Below are 19,298 nucleotides of genomic sequence, written 5' to 3' on the forward strand. Positions count from 1 at the left end.
CCTCTTGAACCCTTTTTCTCTTGCTCTTCCCTCATTTACAAAGTCTCCAGTTACACTACCTTTCCTTCATCTCCATTTTCTCTCCTTGTCATCCTATTTGAGAGCCAAAATCTGCCTCTACTGTGAAAAGACACCCGAGAGTAACACTGATGACACACAATAAAGAAAACCTCCAGTCAGTGGAAAGAGAGAAGCCTGAACAAGTTTACCTCCTTACCCTGGAAAGGTTCCAAAAGACCTCCAAAACCTTCCTTTAACGGAAATGCTTCTAATTAACCTCAAGTACTAACAGTTAAGATTTTTTTTTCAAAGTCCTTAAACTAGCGGATTACCAATGAACTCTTCAAATGCAACTTGTTTCTAAGGTGAATTCCGTCTTTATAGTGTTTGGGTTCACGAGAAGTTAATGAGTAGATAAAATAGCAATATAATAATATAATTAGAACTTTTAATCCTTTAAGGATTTGCTGCCAAAATTATTTAGCTTATTAAAGATAAGTTATTCTTTTAAATTATTTAGCCATTCAGAAAAAAGTCAAAGTTATACTTGGTAAAGGCATTATATAGTAAAGAAGTTCCAACGTTTACTAACAAAAAGGTATTTGAAATTTTACAAAGTCTTTTAATTGCATGAATTGCTAAAGTAATACTAGTTTCTAATGATTATCCGAAATGCTGCTACGACGATTAATTCCACACGCATCAAGTTAATGGTATATTTGTCTTGTTTGATATCCAATTATGGAGCAAGGTTATTGACATTATTTGGCTTCCGACAGCAAATCTCCAGAGTCAGTCTGTGCCATTCTTGGTCCTGAATCTACTTTACTATAGGAATGCTGATGATTGAGGGATCTAATTGAGATAAGAGAAATTCCTGAACTAGTTTCTCTTGTTGATCATTATTTCCTAATTTTGTCCTCTTATTTACTAAAAATAGTATACCACTGTTGGTTTGTAATTCCAATTTCTATGCTTTGTTTTCTTCTACCATCCACTAGAACATTACCATTTAGACAAGAATTTCTTCTGTGATCTTGGAACTTTATTTGCTTCTTGTTACCTAAATTTTGCTGTATAAACAATATTTTATGAGGTGCTTAAGTTTTACTTGACAAGTTTAACAAATCATCCAATGGTGTTACATTATTTATTTTATGGACTTTGAGTATATTTTCTGAAGGCTTTGAGCAATATGTGACAGGTGAGGCACTCAATTTGCTCATTGGTTTTACTGTAGAAAACATTTTTTCAAATTTGCCAGTTTTAGCACTCATTTCTTGAATCACAGTTTTATCAAGGAAACCCACAGCTTTTTTTGTTAGGCTGGAAAAAGTCTGTGAAAAGTTATAGAGTTTACTCCAAGATATGTTTTCAAATGTCTGCTTGCTAGTTTTCTTCCTTAGTTTATCATCTACAACTCTACGGCTTACTTCAAAAGATACTGCTTGTATAGCTTTCTTCTGTGTTGTAGGCAGAGTTCTTTTGGGTTTGGAAGGAGTAATAGATTGACCTCTAGCTACAGATTTGAGCATTTCACAATTTCTTTCTAAAACAATATTTGATCTTTTATATGGGTAACCATTTCCATTTTCCATAGAATGGGGAGGAGGCCTGTTTTTTGTCAAAAGTAACATTTGTACATATCCAGTCTCATGGAAAATTATGGGATTTGTATCATTTTGTTCCTGTGGATTAAAGAAGAGAGTATTCGTCATCAGTCTATTGAGGCAAGAAGGCTATAATTTTTAAAACATGAAAATAAAATCGTATTCTAGAAATGACTACATAGAAGTTTTTAATATAAACAATAATGGTATTTAAACATATAAAAAAGATGTCCTTGTATGTGACACACTTCTTTCTCTTGACACTCTGTTCAGATGTTAGGAGTAAAATCTGAACTTTTGGCCTCCTAAAACCCTTTTTGAAATAGAGTGAGATATAAAGAAATGTTTGGTGTTGTCACTGGGAAATATGATAGTTGGTGGGATGGAACATTGTTCTGTCATTTCTTAGGTTTCCATGTCCAGAAATAAGCAGCATACCAAAAAATGGATTGAGTCAAAAATCAAAAGAAATATAACCGCTTATAAGCCAAAATTACAGTCTGAGTATCCTAATAAGTTCAGACAGTGTAAAATTTTCTTTAAAATAATTCTATTCATTACTATACCCCAACATTTAGCACAATACTTAGCCCAATAAAAAGTGCTCAGGGCTTCCCTGGTGGCGCAGTGGTTGAGAGTCCGCCTGCCGATGCAGGGGACACGGGTTCGTGCCCCGGTCCGGGAAGATCCCACATGCCGCAGAGCGGCTGGGCCGGTGAGCCATGGCCGCTGAGCCTGCGCGTCCGGAGCCTGTGCTCCGCAACGGGAGAGGCCACAACAGTGAGAGGCCCGCGTACCGCAAAAAAAAAAAAAAAAAAAAAAAAAGTGCTCAATATATATCTGTGGAATAAAATAGCCAAAGTAATAGACTGACTTAAAAATAGATTACTTTTATCACAGTAGTAGCAACATCTGTATGTATGAGCTACTCACTGAACCATTTTCCACATTTCCATTGCAAGGAAAACAGATTAACTCCACAGAAACTCATCAAATATGAGTAGAGCTAGTGTTTAGTTTGTAAACTTTAAGTCAATGACTGCTACTTTTCTTTTAGAAATATAATTAATGAAGTTAGAAATTAGGATCATCTAATTGTATATAGTGTCTTTAGTGTGAAAGGCATATTAATGCATATGATCACTGAAAAAATGACAAAAGATCTAGTTTTGCAATCCACTGGTGATGCCCATGTTACCTATTTAGTGATAGTAGTAGAGGTTTGTCAAATTTTGGGGGCTGTCTAATCAATACCTTAGGGAATTTTCCACCTTCCGAGTCAAAGTACACTTAGGTAGAGGCAAAAACTCGCTTTATCAGCCTCGCTTGAGGTTAGGGCGTAGGTGTGTGACCTAGGCTCTGCCACTCAGACACACCTAAGACAGTCTTCAGTTCAGAAAAAGCAAGCATTTTGAAAAGTAGGCATTGTGTAAACTATTCTAGCGAGGATGGTGGTAGATATATCTAGCGGAAGGGCAGCACTGGCAAAGATCTTAGAAACAGTGCTCCCTGCCCAGAGTCAGAGTTGTAAACTTTTATCTGTGACAACAGCATGGGCCCCAGTGGAGCAACCTGGGGCTGTAACAGGGTTAGTCCTGATTGGAGAGCTTTCAAGCCAGATTGTCTCTCCAGCATCCTAGAGACTCTGAGCTACCAGATGGCCTTTAATAAATGTATTTTCTGGTTGAAATAGTTAAAATAGATTGATAGAAAAGTGAAACATAATCCAGTCATTTAAAAAAATACCATCTTTATATTTCTTTTATAATCAAGAAAATTTGATAAATCGTTCTTTATAAAGAAAAACACAAAATTTTCAGCTGGTGCAGAGGAATCCCCAGATTTGGGGTGGAGGTTCTAAAAAGAACACTAAGAATTTGTGTTGTTGTCACTTCAGAATATGAAGCCAAGAGGGTAGGAGAATTTATCAAAGATTCTGGGCACTGGAATATGACATTCCCACAAAGAGTAATAATACACATTCTTACTGAACAGTAGTAGATGTTTTTATTACCGTGTAAGAAGTTGCTGTCTTTGCTGGACTAATGTCGATTATCTTGGCATTTGACTTGTTCAGTTCATCCTCAAAGCACAAGGGGAGCAAGCTTTTCTTTCTTACCGAATACTCATTTAATTGATCATTTCTGATGGATTTATTTTCTTTTGTACTAAAATCATTCATCTCTGGAGGAGATTTTATTCTGAAAATGAACACAAGTTCAGCATAAATGTTTATAGGGCTTTCAGCTTGTCTGTTCTTGTCTGCCTTTCCCATTCCTCAACATCATTACTGCTATAGAACAAACGTATGGACACCAAGGGGGGAAAGCGGGGGCGTGGGGTGGGTGGGATGAATTGGGATTGACATATATACACTAATATGTATAAAATAGATAACTAATAAGAACCTGCTGTATAGCACAGGGAACTCCACTTCACTGTACAGTAGAAACTAACACAACACTGTAAAACAGCTATACCCCAATTTAAAAAAAATCACTACTGCTAACATCTCCCTCAAACCCTCTGCCATACTTTCAATCTGACAAGACCATCTTTTCCTGCTTGGTTTGTGGGGGAAAATAGCAAAAGCAGGGGTGGAAGCAGGACCGTAGTATGTATGCCTCTTTGGTTTTTGAGTAGAGAGGAAGTATATTATGTAGGTTGAGGAGAACAACAAAGGAAGAGAGATATATTTGCCACATCCTTTGTTGAGATTCTGGGATGAAAGTGCTTTGCAGGGCAGCTTCCTGCCAGCACAGGATGACCCTAGCTTTGTTATCAGGATGAAATGGTGTGGTTAGGCAGAGAGAGGATATAGTTTTCATTCCAGATCTCCCTTGGTCCACATGTGACATGGACACTGAGATTAGGCTTGCAACAAGCTTGTCATTGCAGGGGTGCAGTGACCCATAGCAAAGGCTTGACTTGGGTGAGGTATAAATAGACAGTCTAAGAAGAGATGAAGACATGACAAGAACTAAATGAGTTCTACCATACTAGTGATAGTTGAGATTGGACCCTATCCAGGTTCAGAGAGAATAGACTATATGTTCATGAAGCACAAATGTCAGTGGCCACAGAACAGCTAGGAATGAGGTCAGCAGTACAAGGGCACTGACCAAGATCCCTGGCCAAGTACCTTTTCCTCAATGTCACAGTCCAGTGAGCCCCTCACTCATATACTAAGATACCATGGTAGAAAGAAACAGAAAGGCTGTGCATTTTTACTCCAAACAAAGCTTAAAACACAATGGATTAATATGAATTTTTTTCATTACACAGGGTTTGAGGATCTCATGAGAAATATCAGAACTATATAAAAATAAAAAGCTACTTTTTTTTCACATCCATGTTATAGTGTAATTAAATTTGTATCTACTATAAAAATGCAATTGTATTCTCTCCATTCATTTTTCATTGTCTTCCTCTCCATTTGACTGTGAACTTGCAGCAGATAGGGCATGTGCTCAAGGTCTGAATGTGACCTTGTGTCACATGTGTATGACCTTGTCTGAATGTGAATGTGACTAGCTGAGCAGTCTTAGAATGGTCATTGGATTGTAGTATGGGCCTAGATGGCCATAATAAGCCAGAATAAATTCATTCTGGTCTACAAGAAAATAAAAGGCAGAACTCTTCTTAGAAACATCTTTGAACAAAATAAAATAAAAAATTTTAAATAAATTACCTTTTATTAACTTAATCTTCTAAGTGACCAACCAAATCAAATGATCCCCTAGGTTTTTTTTTTTCGGTTTGAGCTGAAATTATAAAAGATTTTCACAAAAGACACATATATATTATGGCATTTAGAAAATACTTTGTATAAAATATTTTTCAATGTAAAATAACACGGAAAGTACTTGGTATTGTGCTTGATCTGTAGTAGCTATTCAGTAAAAACTTCTTTTTTTTTTGCTGTACACGGGCCTCTGTTGTGGCCTCTCCCGTTGTGGAGCACAGGCTCCGGATGCACAGGCTCAGCGGCCATGCCGCTCCGCGGCATGGGGGATCTTCGCGGACCGGGGCACGACCCCGTGTCCCCTGTATCGGCAGGCGGACTCTCAACCACTGCGCCACCAGGGAAGCCCAGTAAAAACTTCTTAAGTGAACAAGATAGAACTGGAAAAGACTGAGATCAAGGATTTAATGTTTGGCTAACATGAAACTGGTCTTGGGGGACTTTTGTTGAAGAAAGGCATTCCCAAATTTGCAAATCTCTCTAAAATGAAAAGTCATTATTAGCCAGTAGGAAGCCTCAAATGGTTAAACACTTGGTATGGAGAGAGGTCAGTTAGCACATGCCAAACAGACTTTGCCACCTGGCATGAATAAAGTGTCCAAGGCGGAACTCTTCCAAATATGCCTGCTGGCCACTCCAGCATTTCTCTACTTTCTTAAACATGTTCCCAGACACACATGCTGTTGGCAATAAATTCAGTTTTTTTCTTGTCCTCAAGTAGTTTGTATCCTAGTGCAATGTTTCCCAACCTTTTCCACATAATGACAGACATATTAATTAATAGTCTTTGTTCAGTACACTGAGATAAACACTTGAGAACACTTGTAGCCTGGCTACCATGGGGCCAACTCCATAGTTTTGAAGGCTGAAGGATCAGCATTTCAGCACACCTATAACCCTCTCTGAGCACAAAATTACCACAGTTTATTAGTTAGGAAGCTCTGCTCTAGAGAGAGGAAATAGACAATAAACAAACCAACCAAGCAACAAAACATATATATATATAATAATTTCAACTACTTGTAAGTATTACAGAAAAATATAAACATGATACTTCATCTAAGGTGGCTATGGGAGACCTCTCTCAGGAGGGGATATTTGAGTTGAAATCTGAGAAAGGGAAGGAGGCAGCCAGGTGAAGAGCTGGGGGAATAGCAAGTGTAAAGGTCTGAGTATGAAACCATCTTGGAATGCTCACTGGAAGGCCAGTGTGGCTGGAGTGCAGTGATGAGGAGAGTGGAGTAAGATGAGATGAGACAGGTGTCAGGGGCCAAAACATAAGGGCACATGTAGAACAGCCCACCACTGCTATCAAGGAACATTTCAGAGAAGATGTGACATCTGAGTAGAACTTAAAGGATAATGCGGTCAACAGAGGGTTGCCTACTTAAGAGTCTTTTTCCCCCCTTTTTTGCTAACAGAACTCCGATCCTATTCATTTTTCTCCAAGCAACCCTGTCCTCCAAGGGAGGCTGAGCACCTTCCTAAATCAAGGGAATGAATCTGGAATAATCTAAGCCTGTGCTTTTCAAAATGTGAGCTTCAACCCATCAATTTAGACAATAAATCAATTTAGCATCTCCTGACCAACATTTAAAAGAGTAGAATAGAATAGAGTGTATCACATAGATCCTTAGTAACAATTGTTCAAAACACTAAAATACTGCAATCAATTTCAACTAACAGAAAGACAAATAATTAGGGGTCTATGAATCTGAATCTTCTGCTTCACAGATAGATAGATACATATAGATATTAATATAGATATCAATCATTGTGATATAAAAAGTATTTCATGCTGTGGGTTGTGTTAAAAGCTGATAATGATTTACTGGTTTTTAGATATGAGTGTATAAAGCTATTCTAGCCAAAGAGACACCAGGGGAGGTCTGCTGGAGGGCTTTGGGGAGCATTTTCCTCATTCTTACAAAAGGGTCAAAGAGGGACTTCCCTGGTGGTCCAGTGATAAAGAATCTGCCTCACAATGTAGGGGACGCAGGTTCCATCCCTCGTCAGGGAACTAAGATCCCACATGCCACGGTGCAACTAAGCCCGTGTGCCACAGCTACTGAGCTTGCACACCTCGACTAGAGCCCGTGTGCTGCAAACTACAGAGCCCTTGCGCCCTGGAGCCTGTGCACCACAACTAGAGAGAGAAAACCCGCATGCCACAACTAGAGAGAAGTCCGCGCACCACAAGGAAGAGCCTGCACACCACAACGAAAGATCCCACATGCCTCAATGAAGATCCTGCGTTCCAACTAAGACCCCACGCAGCCAAAAATAATAAATAAAATAAATCTTTAAAAGAAAAAAAGGGTCAAAGAGCTTTTCTCCTTTTCAGTGGGTGCTGTTACCAGTTATCTTCAATAGTGGTCACCATCTTGTACAACAAGGCTAGGAGGACAAGCTAGTTGCTGAGACAGTAGAGGCAAGTTGAGGAAAGATGGAGAAGATGGATATTTGATGGCATCATTAAACCCTTGAATTGACCTGGAGCTGCCTTATTGATGGACTTCTTGTTATTTGAGATTATAAATATCTTTTTTGTCTAAATCATATGTAGTTAGTTTTCTTTTAATTGCAGTTAAAAGTGTCCCAACTATTCAAGATGAATAGGAATCTATCAGGAGAAGTATGTTCTGAGCATAAAGAACAGAGTGGGTCAATAACACAGTAGTTGGAACAGACTGCTGTGATTAGACTCAGTATAAGCAAAGGACAGAATAGACGACTGGAAAGATATTGTATGCCATACTAAGGAATCTAAGCTTTACCATTTTTGTTATAGAGTCTTCAGATGTTATTAAGTAGTGAAATAATGTGGTAATATGATTAGACACTGATATTCCTTAGCTAAAGATTTTCTTAATGCCTATATCTTAAAGTTAGATGCAGTTAATTTTCAGTTACTTCAATATAAACACACAATGTGTATACCTGTAAATAGAGTCTTTTTCATTCTTATAAGCATTAGACTGAATGCTGGGTACAGGAGAAAAGATTGTAGAACCCAATGTTCTTCTACATTGTTGTTGTCTATGCTGTGAACACAGTTCATGGAAGGGCTTAGCATGTTCTGCCTAAACATAAAGAAAAGGGGAAACTATCTTAGAAATTATTTTTTCCATGTCTATATTGATAAATAATTTATACTTGATTATTCATATTTGGAATAGCTAATTATAATAACTAACAGCTGACTAGATCTTTAAATAATTTCAAATATAATGATTATTTAATCCTCAAAAAAAAAGCCCTATGAAATAGATGTTATTACCACTTCTTAGATGAGGGAACAAAGCTACAGAAATTTAAAAATTTGCCTATGCTCACACTTTTTACTAACTTTTATTTTCTTTGTCTCTAAAACTTAGCCATTATTTTCATATAAAATGTAATTCTCCAAATGCAGAGAAAGTCTAAAGTTTAAGTACTGAGAAAAAAAAGCCCTCTTTGTTTAAACAGAAACTTTACTGTCTCATACACAGAGCATGTACAGCAGAATAGTTCTGAGTAAAGGGGGAGACACTGAAAAAAAGTGATACAGCTTTACCTAGTGTCTCAGATTGTCTCTGTATATTTCTATTTAAATATAATTATTTAGATACCCAAAATAAACATACATATGTAAGTATAAACTGCATAACTTGTGACTGTCCATCAACCAACCAAATATTCGTTTAGTACCTACAATTTTTTTTCACACTAGGTACGGAATATATTTCATTCTGGATAATATGAGATAAAAATTTTAAATATGACAAAACAGGCCATAAAGAATTCACATTCTAAATATATATGATTAGCATGCATGATTCATTGGCAAATAATGTAATAAGATAATATCACTGAGAACCAAACCAATCAATACAATCTTTAAATGAGGAGGAGTTTAGAAGAGAGGGCTGGAATAGACAGGAAACATTTCATCAGTGAGGAAGAACTTAATGCTGGGATTTGGAGATAAGGACATATCAGGAGAGGCCAACAACATACGTCCAGGGTATTCATAAGACAATCAACAGCATATTCAAAGCCAGGTGGGGCAGGGGAGCATTTATCATTTGTAGTGTATAAAGGGTAAGTTTCAATAGTCAAGAAGGATGGTTGTGAGAGGGATAGACTATCGATGTCTTCAGAGTCAAACAGATAAACTTTAACTTAAAGAAAAATGGCCAAAATTGACTTGAGAAGAAGTAGAAAATTGGAGCATACCAATAATTCTTAAAAGAAATGTAAAGAAGTTTCAAATAACTACCTTTAAAAAAGTAACCCAGCCCAAATAGATTTATACATAGGTTCTTCCAAATTTTTATGCAACAAACAATTCTTATGCAATATAATGTCAGTTAAATTAAAAAATAAATAACAACAAAGACTTTTCAGTTCTTTTTATAGCTGACGTAGTCTTGACACCAAAGTCTGAAAAGATAATGCACCAGAAGAAGCCTACAAGCTAATTTCACATATGACTTCAGGTGATTTCACAAATTCAAAATAAAATACTACTCAACACTGTACTAATGGAACAATTTGTAATGGCCAAACAAAATTATCAAGAAATTAAAAGCTCCTAATAGTTCTAAGTTATTATAATTTATCTCCCAATAGATCAAAGGAGAAAAATAATGTAATTATTTTAATAGCTGTAATATTTAAAATACATTTGATAAATTCAGTAACCATCATTGATAAGAACTGTAATAAAACTAAAGAGAATACTTTCTTAATATGATAAAGAATATCTTAGCAAAATTAAAAAATTTATACCCATATAAAACCAATAACTAATATTATGGTTAATGACAATACGCTAGTGTGTAGCATGACAATAGTGACACCTATCATCACTATTATTTATAGATGTTTAGGAAATATTGAGCAATGCAGTAGGAAAAAATAAAGGAAGTAGTAAAAACTCTGGAAAATTCTTATTCAATATGGCTGAGTAAGCCTCTATCAGAGCCACTCTCCCTCAGATAAAAACTATAAACTCTAGACAAAATATTCTAGAAAACACACACACATACACACACACACAAGTTGCCTGAAGGTCCTTGAGAATGAACAAAAGCAGGTGACAAAGAAAAAGCATTGAAACTTGGAATTACTGACTTGCGTAGAGTGAAGTTTCTATTTTTATGGCTTTTAGTTTGAAGGCAGGCCAAAGTATAGGACATCTAAATCTCTGATAGAAAACTTAAGTTCTTTCTGGCCAGAAGAACCAGAGGAAAAAGTTCAGGCTGACCAAAACTTCTGGGAAATGAGAAGGGAATGATAGAAAGAAGAATGCCAAAGATGATAGCCCCATCTTTTATGTATAAACCCTGTCCAAGTCTCTTGCTGACCCATGAACAATGCATGTTTAGGGAAAACTGCAAGCAGCACAGCTAAGGATATAACAACTGAACTGAAATTTGAGCTGCTGCTATAAAGACAGAGTATATTTTGAGCCCAACCAAGTTAGCTGACTGCTAAAACAGTAACATCATGACTCTTTGTAGGAATATAACAGACTCTGGAGTCTCCACATTATAATAGTTGTGGTGTCCAGGATAAATCCAACTTAACAAACAAAGACCAGGAAAATGAAACCTAGTCTCAACAGAGAAGGCTATCAATCAAAACCAACCTTGAAATGACACAGATGTTGGAATTATCAGATTTTATGGCAGCTATTATAATTATGCTCAATGAAAAAAGTGAAATATGTTCACAGTGAATGAAAAAAAAGGAAATCTTAGAGAAATACAAACTATTTTTAAAAATGGAAATTCTAGAACCGAAAATATATAATACCTGAAGTAAAAAAACTCACTTGTTGACTTTAAAACAGAATGGAGACATCAGAGCAAAGAGTCAGGGAACTTTAATACAGACCAATAGAAGCTACCCAATATGAAAAAAGAGAGGAGAATTTTTTTTTTTTTTTTAGAGGGATTCAGAGACATATGTGTCCCTGTGAGAAAACAATAATGAAAAGTCTGAGCCTGCTCACCTACCCTGTGATCTCAGGCCACAAGTCTCTGGACAGGAGGCTGGCTGCTGTAGGAACTCAATAAATACTTGCTGAACTCAAAAAAGAAAAAAAGAAAAGTCTGATATATGTGTAACAAGAATCCCAGAAGGACAGGAAAGGTAGAATGGTGTAGAAAAATATTTAAATAAATAGTGGTCAGATGAAATATGATCTTAATTTGATGAAAGACATAAATTTATAAATTCCAGAAGCTTAATGAACGCTAAGCAGAATAATTAAGAAGAACACCATGCTTAAGCACATAATCAAACTGCTGAAAACCAAGTATGAGGAAAACATCTTTAAGCAGCCAGAGAAAAACAAGTTATACACACAGGGGAACAATTCAAAATACCCCTGACTTCTCATCAGAAACTATGGCGGTCAGAACTGTGAAGGCCAGTAGATGTTGGAACATCATCAATATGCTGAAAGAAAAAACAATTATCAGCCAAAATTTTGTGTCAAGCAAAAATTTCCTTCAGAATATCCTTAAGACACTTTCAGGTAAAAGAAAACAGAGAATTTGTTGCCAGCAGACCTTCACTACAAAATATACTTAAGGGAGTTCTTCAGGATAAAGGGAAATGATACCAGATGGAAATATATCTTCAGGAAGTACTGAAGAGTATCAGATCTGGTTGTACTTTGTTATTTTTTTACTCTATTACTTTCTTTAAAACATATAGAAGTGTTGAAAGCAAAAATTATAATATTGTCTTATGGGGTTTATAGTAATACATGAAAACTATATTATGAAAGACAGGGTTAGTAAATGGATTTATACAATTTAAAGGCTTCTAAATCTTTATGTGAAATAGTACAATTTTACTCTAAGTAGGCTTTGAAAAGTTGATGATGTATATTTTAATCCCTAAAGATACCACTAAAATATCCAAACACAAAGAGGTACAGCTAAAAGTCAATAAATTAAAATGAAATGTTAAAAAATATTCAAATTATCCAAAAGAAGGCAGGAAAAGAAGAACAGAGGAACAAAAAAATGGAAAGACAAACAACCCCTGCAATATTAATCTTAAATTCATTCATATCAAAAATTACATTAAATATTAATGGACTAAACATTCCAATTAAAAGAAATTTTCAGAATAGGAAAAAAGCAAGGCCCAGTTATATGCTGTTTATAAGAAATGTACTTTAAATGTAAGTTGAAAGTAAATTGTTGGAAAAATATATACTGTGTAAACAGGATGCATATGGTGACTTTATTAATATCAGACAAAATAGACTTCAAGACATAGTATTTGCAGAGATAAAGGTGATCAATTCATCAGTAAGACATAAAAGTCATAAATATGTATGTACCTGATAACAGAGCTGTAAAATACATGAAGCAAATTGACAGAATAAAATGGAGAAACAGGCAATTTTATAATAATAGAGGTTTTAACACCCATATCTCAGCAACTGGTAGAATAACTAGCTAAAAACTCACTAAAGATACAGATGATCTGAACAAAACTATCACCTTAACCTAATTTATAGGTATAGTTACATATTTATACATCTATAACATATAGATATGTTAATATGTTTATAAATATATACTTATAGAATACACCCTATAACTGCCAAATACACATTCTATTCAAGTGCACATAATACTTTCAATAAAACAAACCATATGCTGAATCTTAAAACAAGTCTCAATAAGTTTAGAAAGATTGAAATCCTACAGAACATATTCTCTAACCACAATGAAAATTAGAAATCAATAAAGTAAGATATCTAGAAAGACTCCAAATATTTGGAACTTCTACAACACACTTTTGCAGGATTCATGTTTTAAGGAAGAAATCATAGAAGAAATCAGATAATTTTTCAAACTGAATGACAGTGTAAATATAACATATTAAAATGAATGGAATTTTAGTTAATGGCACCGTCATTTTTCCAGTTTTCCAAAAAAGAAATTTGGGGATTATTATTCTAAGCACCATATCCAGTCACTTAAAAAATTCTGTCAAGTTTAACTATTTAATTTCTTGTGTTTTTTTTGCCTTAAAAATGTTTTTTTATTGAGGTAACATTGGTTTATAACATTATATATGTTTCATGTGTACAGCATATATTTCTACTTCTGTATACCTTACAGTGTGCTCACCACCAAAAATTTAGTTTCCATACATTACCACACAGTTTCTTTTATTTTTAAATAAACTTTTATTTATTTTATTTATTTATTTTTGGCTGCACTGGGTCTTCGTTGCTGCACGTGGGCTTTCTCTAGTTGCAGTGAGAGGGGGCTAGTCTTCGTTGAGGTGCACAGGCTTCTCATTGTGGTGGCTTCTCTTGTTGCAGAGCACGGGCTCTAGGTGTGCAGGCTTCAGTAGTTGTGGCTCATGGGCTCTGGAGCGCAGTCTCAGTAGTTGTGGCGCATGGGCTTTGTTGCTCCGCAGCATGTGAGATCTTCCCAGACCAGGGCTCAAACCCATGTCCCCTGCCTTGGCAGGTGGATTCTTAACCACTGCGCCACCAGGGAAGCCCCACCATACAGTTTCTAACTACTTTATTTCTCTCCAATCAGTGCCCTCCACTACATTCCCATTGCTACTACTTTGGTTCAGTGCCTCACCATCTCTTACCTTGTAGATTTATGGAAAAGATATAGCAACAGATGATATATTTGTCTAAGAAGTATTTTGGTAAAAGTCAAACAAAAACTCATTGAATGAGCAAGGCCTTTCAGGAGTCAGTGTGAACGTAGATGAGGGGAACTGATAAAGGTGTGAGTAGTTTTAAAAGGGAGGGGGCTTTCTGAGTCAGTGTGATGGACCATGCTGTTTACAGCCATATCTTATTGAGAGCCCTTTACAATTGTGGCAAAGGAGTAAAAAAAAGAATCAACCTATAATAGAAGGAGAACAGGTAGGGGTGTGTGTGTGCGTGTGTCATAGAGAGAGAGAGAGAGAGAGAGAGAGAGAGAGAGAGGTGTTTGCATATGGGAGAGCTCAAACAGATTTCTGAAAGACATAAAGTTAATTGAAGCTAATAGCATAGTAGTGGGGGGGTCACTAAAAAAAAATTATGTTATCTTTCTATCTTTCGGATGAAACTCCAGGCTTAAAGTTGGCAGGTATTGAAGATGGGAATGAGAACAAAAGTTGTAAAAGAGATACGTTAACTGAAATTCTGTTATGAAATTTCTGAGCCAGTTGCCAATTCCCCCATCTCCTAGTTACCCTACCCCACATAGAGAGTTACAGGAAATTAATCCCAGGCTAAAATAAGTGGCTTTCTCTTAATAAACTTCTGCTAGTATGGATTTTGGCTCCCCAACGTAAAGCTCTTTACATGTTAGCATCTGGAAGGAAGACTACCAGGCAAACTGCCCACTCTCTGCCTTCTGATCCTAAAGTAAAGCTAGCTGGTTGAGAACTCTACCATATACACAGAACAGTTAGTGTTCAATTCTTGAGAGAGACTTATTTATAAAATTAATGGCAGTTTCATGGAAAAATTAACCCATATCTTTATTTTTAAATATGAACAAATGAAGATTTACCAGATATGATAAAAATCAGCAACTTCAAAGATACACATGATGATAAAAAGAACAGAACAAAAAGAATACCAGAAGAAACAGATAATTCAAGAAACAGAAAATAACTTAAGAAAACATGAACTCTCCTCAGAAAATTAGAGAACAAATGTTAATAGGACTCTATGAAAATTTTTTTAAAAACACAACCAAGAACAATAAAGAAATTTTGGAAATTTAAAATACGATTACTTAACAAAAATGCAATAAAAAGACCAGAAGAAAGAGTTAAGGAAACGTTCCATAATACAGGGAAAATTTTCAAAGAGACAAAAATAGAGAAAAGTGATGTAGAGAATCTGTCCAAGATGTCTAATATCTGACCATTAGAGGACAGAGAAAGTAGTGGAAAGGAAATTGGAAAAGAAGTAATGGAAAGACATTTTTTAGACCTGAATAAAGCACACTTAGGCATAACCTCAAGACATTTCAAAACAACATTGATAAAGAGAAGATCCTCAAGTTTTCCAGAGAAAAAAATACCACTTACAAAAGACCTGGAACTTTTCATTAGCAACTTTGAATGGTATAGGACAGTGGGACAGTGTCTCTAAAGTTTAGAGAAAAAAAGATTTTCTACTCAGCCAAATTATCAGTCAAGTATATGGGAAAAATAAATACACTCTGAGACATTCATGTACCATTTCTAGGGAAGTTTCTTGAAGATGTAGTATAGGAAAGTAAAGATTAAATCCAAGCAAAAATAAGGTACGGGATATTAGAATCTGGAAACCAAACCAGGAGTGGGATGACGCAGTGACAACTGCAGAGCAGGCTTAAAAGCAATGAGTCAAATGTAGAACAAGAAGTCTCTGGGCTCCATGAACAATTCCTCCAAGAAGACGGGAATGGATTCCACTAAACAGAATGGAAAGGAAACTTAATAATATTCACATACTGGAGGCAGCATATCTTAGAGGTAAAGAGCATGAATTAGACTGCTGGGTTCTTCCTGGCACTGTTACTTATAATTTGATTTCAGCCAAGTTCCTTATTTTCTTTGTGCCTCTTTTTTCTCATCTATAAAATAGGAATAATAATAGTACTTATTTCATTGGGTTCTTGAAGGTGTAAATCATACATGTATACATATTCTTCATATAAATGAATATATTGTACATCTATTATATGTTATATATATCTTTGAATATATGGGTATATATATGCATTTGAACAGTGCTTGGCACACTCATGTACTACATAGATGTTTGCTATTATTATCATTCACCACAAGAAAAAAGAAAGGCAACTAGGAACTCCAGAAAAAGTACACAAGACAGTCAAGATCTAAATATAAGGGAAATTAATATATGGCATTAGTTTTTAGTAACTGATGGAGAATAAAAAAAGAGAGCCTATTGTTTTTACACTGCACCCCTTGAGAAGAAACCTAGTCCTAGCACACTACTTTGTTCTACAATAAACAATTATTTACAAAAATGTAATAATATAAATGCTGTTTAAAGCATTTTTAGCTTTAGAATTAATCTATAGACAAAACATAAAGGTTTAATCAGAGTTGCAAAGTGAGTATAATCATTGACCTCAAAAGTGTAAAAATAAAGATATACTTGACCTAGGGAAGAAGATGTGGAGGAAAGGCTAAAACTGCTAAGATCTTTCATCTTATGTAAAGAGGAATCAGGAGTTAGTGATTAAAGTTGATAGGAAAGAAAAAAGTATTTAGATATATTATTTCAAAGTTAAAACGGAAGAAGCAGAAAAGTAACCATCAAAAATACAGAAGAGGGGGCTTCACTGGTGGCGCAGTGGTTGAAAGTCTACCTGCCGATGCAGGGGACACGGGTTCGTGCCCCGGTCCGGGAAGATCTCACGTGCCGCGGAGCGGCTGGGCCCGTGGGCCATGGCCGCTAAGCCTGCACGTCTGGAGCCTGTGCTCCGCAACGGGAGAGGCCACAACAGTGAGGCCCGCGTACAGCCAAAAAAAAAAAAAAGATACAGAAGAGGAAAGAGGGAGAGAGGTGAGAGGTAGTGTAAATAAACTAATTCAAATCTTTGTTTTTGATTATGCAGTAGATAATGCTTAAAGTTGATAAATAAAAAATTAGCAGTAGAAGCTCATTCTTTAGAATTATAGAGTTAATCATAAGAGGAATTGAAAACCCAAAAGGTTAAACATAGTTTCTTCTGAAAAGAGGAAATTAGAACAGGAAGAATGGGTGCAAGGGCTTTGTGTTATTAGCCTTTCTGTATTATTTAATTTAAAAAGGCATATGTAGGCCATTTTAAGGGCTCAGCCTTGAGAGAGTAAAGTGTATTGAGACCATCCAGATACGCGACTGAACCCCGTTAAGGCCTCCATATAAACTTTTAAGATTCTGGCGGGCAGGAGTGGAGACCTTCTCATCGTGCAGTGCCCAAGACACGCCTTGTGGGCAAAAAATGAAGAATGATGAAAATAAGAAGACTCAGCCTTATTGTCATTTAAAGAGACCAGAGAAGGCTTGTTTGTGGAGCTGCTGCACTGCAGATCCAGTGCAGAAAGTACCAGTCAGAGCCGAGTGGATGAAAGGCTCTTGCTGCTCCAGCCAGGAGTCAGGACTCTGCCTCTGAGGTGGGAGAGCCAACTTCAGAACACTCGTCAAGAAGAGACCTCCCAGCCCCACATAATATCAAATGGCGAAAATCTCCCAGAGATCTCCATCTCAACACCAGCACCCAGCTTCACTCAACGACCAGCAAGCTACAGTGCTGGACAACCTATGCCAACCATATAGCAAGACAGGAACACAACCCCACCCACTAGCAGAGAGGCTGCCTAAAATCATAATAAGTCCACAGACACCCCAAAACACACCACCAGACGTGGACCTGCCCACTAGAGAGACAAGATCTAGCCTCATACACCACAACACAGGCACTAGTCCCCTCCACCAGGAAGCCTACACAACCCACTGAACCAACCTTAGCCACTGGAGACAGACATCAAAAACAACGGGAGCTACGAACTTGCAGCCTGCAAAAAGGTGAACCCAATCACAGTAAGATAAGCAAAATGAGAAGACAGAAAAACACACAGCAGATGAAGGAGCAAGATAAAAACCCACCAGACCTAACAAATGAAGAGGAAATAGGCAGTCTACCTGAAAAAGAGTTCAGAATAATGATAGTAAAGATGATCCAAAATCTTGGAAATAGAATGGACAAAATGCAAGAAGCAGTTAACAAGGACCTAGAAGAAATAAAGATGAAACAGACAATGATGAACAACACAATAAATGAAATGAAAAATACTCTAGATGGGATCAATAGCAGAATAAATGAGGCAGAAGAACGGATAAGTGACCTGGAAGATAAAATAGTGGAAATAACTACTGCAGAGCAGAATAAAGAAAAAAGAATGAAAAGAACTGAGGACAGTCTCAGAGACCTCTGGGACAACATTAAACGCACCAACATTCGAATTATAGGGGTTCCAGAAGAAGAAGAGAAAAAGAAAGGGACTGAGAAAATATTTGAAGAGATTATAGTTGAAAACTTCCCTAATATGGGAAAGGAAATCGTTAATCAAGTCCAGGAAGCACAGAGAGTCCCATACAGGATAAATTCAAGGAGAAATACGCCAAGACACATATTAATCAAACTGTCAAAAACTAAATACAAAGAAAGCATATTAAAAGCAGCAAGGGAAAAACAACAAATAACACACAAGGGAATCCCCATAAGGTTAACAGCTGATCTCTCAGCAGAAACTCTACAAGCCAGAAGGGAGTGGCAGGACATACTGAAAGTGATGAAGGAGAAAAACCTGCAACCAAGATTACTCTACCCAGCAAGGATCTCATTCAGATTTGATGGAGAAATTAAAACCTTTACAGACAAGCAAAAGCTGAGAGAGTTCAGCACCACCAAACCAGCTTTACAACAAATGCTAAAGGAACTGCTCTAGACAAAAACACAAGAGAAGGAAAAGTCCTATAATAACGAACCCAAAACAATTTAGAAAATGGGAATAGGAACATACATATCGATAATTACCTTAAATGTAAATGGACTAAATGCTCCCACCAAAAGACACAGATTGGCTGAATGGATACAAAAACAAGACCCATATATATGCTGTCTACAAGAGACCCACTTCAGACCTAGAGACACATACAGACTGAAAGTAAGGGGATGGAAAAAGATATTCCATGCAAATGGAAACCAAAAGAAAGCTGGAGTAGCAATTCTCATATCAGACAAAATAGACTTTAAAATAAGGACTATCAGAAGAGACAAAGAAGGACACTACATAATGATTAAGGGATCGATCCAAGAAGAAGATATAACAATTGTAAATACTTATGCCCCCAACATAGGAGCACCTCAATACATAAGGCAAATACTAACAACCAT

General features: G+C 36.4%; 1 protein-coding gene across 1 annotated transcript in view; it reads right to left on the minus strand.

The window, feature by feature from the left end:
- Positions 1 to 702: 702 nt before the first annotated feature.
- CUNH1orf141 (chromosome unknown C1orf141 homolog) overlaps positions 703 to 19,298 on the minus strand; it is a 55,905-nt gene continuing 37,309 nt past the window's right edge. The window contains exons 5-7 of the mRNA XM_007460099.1: positions 8,296 to 8,438; positions 3,625 to 3,778; positions 703 to 1,688 (exon numbers count right to left, since the gene is read on the minus strand). Coding sequence (XP_007460161.1) covers positions 1,101 to 1,688; positions 3,625 to 3,778; positions 8,296 to 8,438 — 885 coding nt within the window. The 3' untranslated portion in view covers positions 703 to 1,100. The remainder of the gene's footprint in view (positions 1,689 to 3,624; positions 3,779 to 8,295; positions 8,439 to 19,298) is intronic.

The sequence above is a fragment of the Lipotes vexillifer genome, unplaced genomic scaffold (genome assembly GCF_000442215.2).
Source record: "Lipotes vexillifer unplaced genomic scaffold, Lipotes_vexillifer_v1.1 scaffold134, whole genome shotgun sequence".
Lineage (NCBI taxonomy): Eukaryota > Metazoa > Chordata > Mammalia > Artiodactyla > Lipotidae > Lipotes > Lipotes vexillifer.